The sequence below is a fragment of the Leptosomus discolor genome, chromosome 23 (assembly GCF_034619465.1).
Source record: "Leptosomus discolor isolate bLepDis1 chromosome 23, bLepDis1.hap2, whole genome shotgun sequence".
Classification (NCBI taxonomy): domain Eukaryota; kingdom Metazoa; phylum Chordata; class Aves; order Leptosomiformes; family Leptosomidae; genus Leptosomus; species Leptosomus discolor.
The window spans coordinates 6,466,796-6,475,039 of NC_141413.1; the positions used below are offsets into that span (position 1 = coordinate 6,466,796).

At 48.7% G+C, this 8,244-nt stretch overlaps 1 protein-coding gene across 1 annotated transcript; it reads left to right on the top strand.

Moving 5' to 3' along the window:
• Positions 1-234: 234 nt before the first annotated feature.
• STC1 (stanniocalcin 1) lies at positions 235-7,595 on the top strand. Its single transcript, XM_009947482.1, has 4 exons — positions 235-352; positions 2,676-2,818; positions 3,850-4,061; positions 7,325-7,595. The coding sequence occupies exons 1-4, from the start codon at positions 235-237 to the stop codon at positions 7,593-7,595; spliced, it is 744 nt and encodes a 247-aa protein (XP_009945784.1).
• The last annotated feature ends 649 nt before the right edge of the window (positions 7,596-8,244 follow it).

Below are 8,244 nucleotides of genomic sequence, written 5' to 3' on the forward strand. Positions count from 1 at the left end.
GGAGCCAGAGGGGCCAGGCAGAGCCGGGCTGCGGCACGTCCCCGAGCCTCGGCAGACTCCTTTCTCTCTCCCTGGGAGCGCGTATCCAGATCCACATCTTTGCTCAAGCCGAAGTGGAAGAGGAGAGAGACACACACACACATACACCAAAAAAAAAAAAAAAAAAAAAAAAACCAACCAAAAAAAAAAAAAAACCCACCCAAAAAACCACACTTAGCGGAAACTTGTCAGAGAATGCTCCTAAAGTCTGGTTTTCTCCTGCTGCTGGTGATCAGTGCATCTGCATCCTATGAAGCTGAACAGAATGACTCTGTGAGCCCCAGGAAACCCAGGGTTGCAGCCCAGAACTCAGGTAACACCCAGCAAGGAGGGCTTTGAGCCTGAACCCTGATGTGTTAAACTGTCTCAGATATCTCTACTGCTGATTTTTCTTTTTTTTTTTTTTCTCCTTTCTTTTTTTTTTTTTTCCTTTTTTTTTTTTTTTTTTTTTTTTGCTTATAAACTTAATGGCTGGTAGGAGCAAATATTAATGTAAGGCTCTGATTCAGGAGGATGTTGGTGCATAGCTGGAGAAGAAATCTTCTCCTTTCAGGAGCTGGGTCAGGGAACCGGTGTGTGATCTGCTTGCAGGATGCAATCCATTCTCTCTCCTCCTCCCCCATCTACTAAATGAGTTCCATGTACTTTTTTTTTTTTTCCCCTGCTTGCATGTATCTTTCTCTCTTCTCCAATTGCAGTCCTACTTTGGTGTTAAATTCCTTGCTTTTTAGGAAGTTGATAAAATCCGTGGAAATTTGACTGAACCATTGTTCTGCCAAACATCTGTCTATTCAAAGAGGGGGAGAGAGATATGCGACTTTGAAGAATGCAGTAACCTAGAAACTGTCCACTGCTAGCATTTATTTTCAAAACCTGATTGCTATCAGTTAGATGGTACCATAAAAATACGATTGTGACATTTAGCAAACTTGCTTTTACAATGGGTAAAAAAAATTTGCTGGCAAGTCAGCTCTGGATGTCTTACTTTGTGCACTATAGATGCTTAGATAAGTTGGACACATTGTCTTGAACAATGGAAATTAAAAATCTGTCTTCTAGTATACTGAAAAGATATTAGGTCTCTAATTTGGAGCTCATTAACAGATGTCTTATTTTAGATCTGCAAGGCTCTGCAGCATTATACTAGGGTGTTTGCTCAATTTCCTTTTGTATTTGGTTGCTATAGAAACATAGGGTCTCACTATTGCACCGTGCCTAAAACAATAAAAGCTTAATGCATACTAAGTCTGCTGAAAGCAAAGTTATAATTTGAACCTGTGGAAACGTAATTATGGGAATGACTTGTGCGATGGTGAGGTTATGAACTGGGGAGAGGATGATCTTACCAAATATTTCTCCCTTCAGGCATGTAAGCAAGAGTGGAGAATGAGGAGGGGTTAATTGGGTGATTTTTTCTTTTTTTAATATATTTTTTTCTCCTCTTTTCTGTAAAGATCGTGGTTGTATAGACACATCTTTAGGCTACAGCTTAGCTCCTAATAAGGTGTGTTCTCTTCCACTAAATGCAAATCTTCACTTTCCCCACACCTAGGATCTTCATGGGAGACACTGGGTTTGCATTTCTTCCTAAAGAATGTCTCGTAACACGATCTGCAAAAGTAATGAATATGCCTTGCGCAGACACATAAGGGGACAGATGTTCAGCTTACCAAAAAAGGTTAATCCCTACTAATTTCAGGGCAATCATGTGGCAATACTGCTGATTCATTGTTAAAATGCATAGGATCTGCACTAAAAAAGATGGGATGACATGGATACCCTCCTGTTCAGACTAACTGCTGCCTCAACGATTTTAATTATACATGGTCAGCTCCATTACCTTAACTTTCTCTGCCCAAATGTCCCTTCTCTTTGCAAATCTTCAGCAATATGACCTTTCTTGGCTATGCTTGCAAACTGCTGGGTACCAGGTTAGTATTTAGCACCAAGCTGCTCGTTCAAGTCCTTTGTAGTACCGATAATTGTCAGGCAAACGAAACCCTTGTTTCTCGACACTTCACGCTTTTTAGAAAAGCACAACTACCTCCAGTGCTCGCAAACCCGGCGGTTCCTCGCAATAAGTGCAGGTTTCGTGCCAGCTTGCTGGCGGCCACCATCCCTTTGGTCTCATTTTCAAATGGGGTTTGTGAGGCAGATGCTGCCAAGCTGCTCTGCCCTCCCTTCGGTCTAAGACCGTGGAGAAGACCTCACCACCCAGTGCCCTTCATGGGGCCATCCTCATTACTTCTGCCTTCTTTAGAGGAACTCTGATTAAAGCTGTAAATGCACGCAGTCGGAGTTAGTTTTGGGATGGACCTGTAGGTCTCCATCTAGCCAAAGGCTGTCAGCTGTTGCCTCTCTTTTAATGTGTGTGTAACCGGTTGAAGGTTTTGGTGGTTGCAGTTTCTGTTCCTTGATTCGCTACTCGTCTGTCGCGCGACTTCAGTCCGTGACTCCTTCGGTAGAGCCTTTGGCCTCTCTCGGTTGCCTCTCCCTCCACTCCCGAAAAGCAGTAAGGCTCCTGCTTGACTGCAGTTGAGCAGGGCTCGCCTTTGTGCTGGAGAAGGGCTTTACGGCCTGGGGCATCGGGGAGTGGTGCGTGTGTAACTGTTGGGCCTGTGCCTCTCTCTCCGCAGCCGAGGTGGTTCGCTGTCTGAACAGTGCCCTCCAGGTGGGCTGTGGGGCCTTCGCCTGCCTGGAGAACTCCACGTGCGACACGGATGGCATGTACGACATCTGCAAGTCCTTCCTGTACAGCGCTGCTAAATTTGACACTCAGGTACGGTACGAGTATAAAGGGGACAAGAATAATACCTCGCCCTCAGAGCTCCCTTTTCATGCCCCGGTTCAATAAAGCGCTTTTACAAGTCCTGCGGCACTGAAGCGCGTGCTTCGGCGCTTTGCTGAATGGATGCCTTAATTTCTCTGTCCTCATGGGGGTCTGTGCAGGCTTAACCCTTCCTTTCTTGCAGCCCTTCCTCCTGCTTAGCTACTCCTCTGCACCGTGATTTTGGGTTTTGGCTACAAACGCATCCTTCAGGCCTGTTTTCTACGGCGGATTTTCCACATACTGTATGCTATGTGTGAGGACTTGGCAAGGAGCGTTTTGTGGGGCGGAGAGCTGAGTTTCCTCTTCAGGAGGAAATATAAACGTTCTTCTAACAAAGTACGTCTTCTGACTGTGTGACCTGGCACAGGGCTGGGATTTGAATTGGAAGTCTTCAGGCCTGGGAATACACGGCCAGATCAGCCTCTCCGGAGCTGCAGTCCCTCGCAGCAGAATAAATAGGATCATATCAGAGGACTGTGGCTCTGCCAAGGGCCCTTTTCCTTCGTACTTTCTTCCCCAAAAACACGCACGCCCCCTTGTTCCCTGGGCTCTCGCTCCCAAGTGCAAACTTAAAAGCTCTTAAAGCATCTCGAGGTCTGGTGAACCAGATGTGTTAAGTCGCTGGTATGCAGCGAGCGCTCTGGCCCCCTCCCAGAGGGCAGAACTGGCCCCTCTCTGGTGTTGGCACTTCCAGGTCTGTTCACGCAAAGATCTTCCATTGCCTAAATCTTTTGGGAACAGGAGCTTGCTGTTCTCTCTGGACTGTGTGCACCCCAACTGCAACTGCTGTCAATGATAACTGTGCAATAATTGCGAGCGCTTAGGGTCTGATTCCCTGCCGTGCTTGGTAAGAGACCTCCAACAGGTCTGTAATTGCAGCAAGGGTAATTAACAGCAGCCAGCCACAGTGGAGTATCTGTTAATACATCCCTTTCTATGAAATCGGTTGCAGTTTAAGGTTTTTTTCCTTCTGTTTGCAGGGAAAAGCTTTTGTGAAAGAAAGCTTGAAATGCATCGCAAATGGGGTTACGTCCAAGGTGTTCCTTGCCATCCGGAGGTGCTCCACGTTCCAAAGAATGATCTCCGAGGTGCAAGAGGAGTGCTACAGCAAACTGGACATGTGCGGCATTGCGAAACGAAATCCCGAAGCCATCACAGAGGTCGTCCAGCTTCCAAATCAGTTCTCAAACCGGTACGTGGAGCTTTCCTCAGCTGAAAGGCATCAAGTGCAAAAATGTGAAGCACAGGGAAAGAAATGAGAGGAACCGAGTTGACTGACTTCCTACAAGTCCTAATATAGCTCAGGCTAACTAATGTTCTCTGCCTTTTCAAGTCCTCGTTACGTTTTACCAGCACTCTTCTGATTCTCTTTTTGGTAAATGCACTTACAAAGACCTCCGGGGGAGAATCACAGAGTTAACTAGACATACATTACTTCAAAGCCTGAAGTTTGTTTAAACGTTAGCTCTTTCAGTTCGGATGCGGTGTCATGTTAAACAGAGCTTTTAAATGCCAGACCAGTTTGATTAATACAGCATCTCTGGCATATTGAGCACTTAAGAGCTTCTCAGACTGCTGCAACTTCTTCAGACTGCTGCCATCCCCTTCCTTGGGTTTGTGTGGCACCTGGCAAATGAGGCCTTGCCCTCAGGCTTACCGGGGCAGTATGAAAAACCAAGAAGGCTTTGAAGGGAAGCAGCGAACACGCTCCTCTGTAACCTTATTCTGCCATGAGCCAGTAGTTCCTATTTCCTAGGGATAGTCTGGTGTTCTTGATGGTCTCTTTTAGGGTTGTTTCACCCCTGTTCCTTCTTGATAGCAAAGGCTGCCTGCAGAAATGGGCACGTCACGCGGCTCTCTGGCACCTTGATCTGAGCACAGAACTGCCCTGTCCCCATCCTCCAAGGACAAGGGACAGAGGCTTCAGGGAGCTACTGCAATCTGCGCAGTCACGCTGCAAGGGCAGGGACTTCTTCCTCTGAATCCTGGAACAATCAGTGCTGAGTCTTGTGATTGGGATAAAAGGGATCTTTTTGAACCGTTTGAGTAAATATGCTCTAGAATTGGAGTGCAAACAGACCAGGCTGCAATTTAACGCGTTGGCTGGCTGTGGCTCCTCTGGGGTGGCTGTTGGACTTGATCTAGAAGCATCTTAAGCCTCCAGACCTATCCTAGGACAGGTAATGCAAGTGATGTGGAGATGTTGCATCTCCTCTCAACATAAATTTATTATAGAAAACCATTGTAGATGTTATATCCAGAAAATTATCCTTGTGGGAAGAAGAAAATGATACTTGTGTGTCTTTCCCTTCTTTCCCCAAGGAAATTTGAAGAGATTCACTTCAGCGCTCCCCCAAGGGCTGGGACAAGGAGCAGGCAGCACTGTGGCATCCGTGTTTCACAGGCTGAAAGAGCAGTTCAGATTCACGTGATGGATTGTAGAGTTCAACAGCCCTTGGCGGGGCTGTAGGGGCGTTGGGGTGAAGAGGGGACACTTGAGTGAGGGAGGATGCGGTGGTGGCAGCGGTGGAGTCGTACGTGTTGGGGACGCTCCTCTCCAGAGGACCAAGCCTGAACCGGAGCCGCTGTCTCCCGAGGCAGAGGGAACTCCTCCCCCACAGCCGCCAACCCTTGTCGAAGCCAAAGGATATTATGACATGTTGAGTAACAAAAGCAGCAGGATTTCCCAGCTAATAGTTTACATTGAGGTCTCCTAAAGCATCCTGCTTTCCCAGCCCCTGTCCCAACATAGCCACAGAATAAGAATGTGCCACTTGGCCTGGGAGGCTGAGAGGAAGTAGTTAAAGGTCATAGCATCTTCCTGTGATTTAATCTCATGGCAGGAGCAGGAGGAGAGGAAAGCCTTGTTGCCTTTGCTCGCAGCCGAGCTGCTGAAAGGCACTAGCGAGCTGTTTGATTGCAGCTCCAGCCATGGAAACCCCCCGGGCTGTGTTTGTACGGAGGAGGTGTGGGCAGCGCAGCAGGGGAAGGTGGACGGGCCCTGTTCCTCCTGCCCTGTTAGACCGGGGCTGATGTCAGCTGGACGCATGGCTCGCACAGATGTATTCATCGTCAACTTCTGTGCACGCTTCAGACCTCAACGTGAGCACTGCCAAGCTGTGCTTACACTGTGCTCCACCGTGCCAAAGCCTGGTGCTTTTGTGCTTCAAGTGCAGCAGAAACTTTAACCTCACCTGACCTCCACTGGCTGCTCTAAAGGCCAGAGCTGAGAGGTAGGAAAGGATTTTGAATGTGAACTCTCATTTCCCTCTTCCTTCCCCTCCTCCACCTGCAGGTTATTCTCTTCTCTGCTCCTGTGGAAAAATGTCACGGTGACCTTAAAGGCTTAAAATAAGTTCCCCGACGTCCTTTCAGGCAGAAGTAGCCAAGCAATTACGGAACTGCTCCTCTTTTCCCAACTTTCTCTCCCTAGGAAGATGTGCTCTTGTACAGCGAGGTCCCACTCGCCGGCTTTGCTCTCCCTGCCCGAGCCAGGCTGTGCTGATTCTGCCTGAGCCCTGCGCAGGATCGTTCCTTTGAGCGCTGCTCTCCGCTCGGCTCAGGCAGCGCTGGGGAAGCAGAGCAGCACAATTTTCTGGCTCCCTCCTTGAGCAAGGGACGCGTGCCGGGGGGTGCTGGAAGGTGAAGAGGCAGCAGCAGGCTGGAGAGGGGGGAAGGCGCGCAACAGGGCGAAGCATAAGGTCCTCACTTGGGATTTAATGCATGGTTGGAAGTGACACCACCTGATTGCACGGCCTAAAGATCTGGCCCCAGGGAATACCTGCATCTGTCAGGCTCTGGCTTGGCCCGAGCTTGCTTCTCGCCCTTCTGGTCCCTTGCTAAAGGCTCTGCCCAGAGGGGAGGGGAGAGGGACGAAAGGGAGCGATGCCCCAGGGGTGGGTGCATTCGTAGGGAGGGTTGCGCAGGCTCGGGCCAGTGGTCTGTGTACTCCGTTACCCTGTCTGGTGACGGGCGGGATCTGTCCCTTAGAAAGACGCGATTATTTTTCTTCCTAAAGCTCTAGAAACTGGGGTTGTTTAGCGGAGAGTAAAACACCCACTTCAGCCGATTACTGCAGCATCTCAGCTCCTCGCTCTCACCTTCTTCCCGAATTGCCAGGGTAACACCAACATCACTTGTGCTTATGGCCTCACCTTTCAGAGCTGGAGCGGCTGCTCGTTTAGGGCGACTGAATTAGAAGTTGTCGGGTTGTGCTCCGTCCGTGTGTCACGTGCACAGCCCCTCCAGGGCCAGGGCGTTGGTTCGATGCAGTGAGGATACGTACGTTGGGCGCTGTCGAAAATCAATTTCAAGCACACCCTGAATGACTTAAAAACGCTGATTCTCGTAGTTTTATTGCTTGGACTGGTCTCCTGGCTTGAGGTCAGCTCTTACCTTGTTTCTTTGGTCTCGCTGAGAGATGCCTTGGAATAACGGATGGTAACTCCCGTGCAGGTATTACAACAAGCTGGTGAGGAGCTTACTGGAGTGTGACGAAGAGACTGTCAGCACCATCAAGGACAGCTTGATGGAGAAGATCGGGCCCAACATGGCAAGCCTCTTCCACCTGCTGCAGACCGATCACTGCGCCCAAGGCCACCCGCGTGCCGACTTCACCAGGAGACGTATCACCGAGCCGCAGAAGCTAAAACTCTACTTCAGGAACCTGCGAGGTGAGGGGTCCGTCCCGGCCCACGCGAAGCGCAGCTCCGCCGAAAGCGCGTAACGCCTCGGGGGAGCCCCAATGGGTGTGTAAGGGATGCTAAGCACTACCAAAGCTGAAGTCTCTCTTCTAGAAGAGTAATGCACCCAAACCAAGTGTACTGTAGCTAGTTTTAATAACAACTAGGAACTGGTTTTAGATTTAGTCATTAATATTTTCTATTCCTCTCGAACAAAACTTTTGCATGGATCTGTGTTCAGTGTCTCAGCTTTCCCGCCGTCAAAATGTCTCCATCTCTTTTCTTCCCCACAAAAAGATATCCCAAAAAAATCTTAGTCTTAAATAGAACCGTACAGTAGTCAGGCCTTCAGACACCAAACTCTAAATGTACTGTAGCGCTAACACCATTGAAGTCTGAAGATTTGGCACCAGGGAGAATGGCTTGTTCTCTCTTGGAGTGAGCTGGTAGGCGACAATAGATGCACTAATAACTATTGCACATCCTAAAGATGTCAATGGAATTCGTGTTATGAATCTGTGCTGGCCATGGACGAATATGAATGTCATATTCCTGGTCTCTTAGTGTCATACAGTCCTAATCCTTCCAATACAGCTCTGTTAACCCTTTGATTTACCGAACTCGTTAGCTGTGGATGAGTCTAGTTACCGTGACCTGGCACCACAGCGCAAAACGAGTTAAAACTAACCCCCC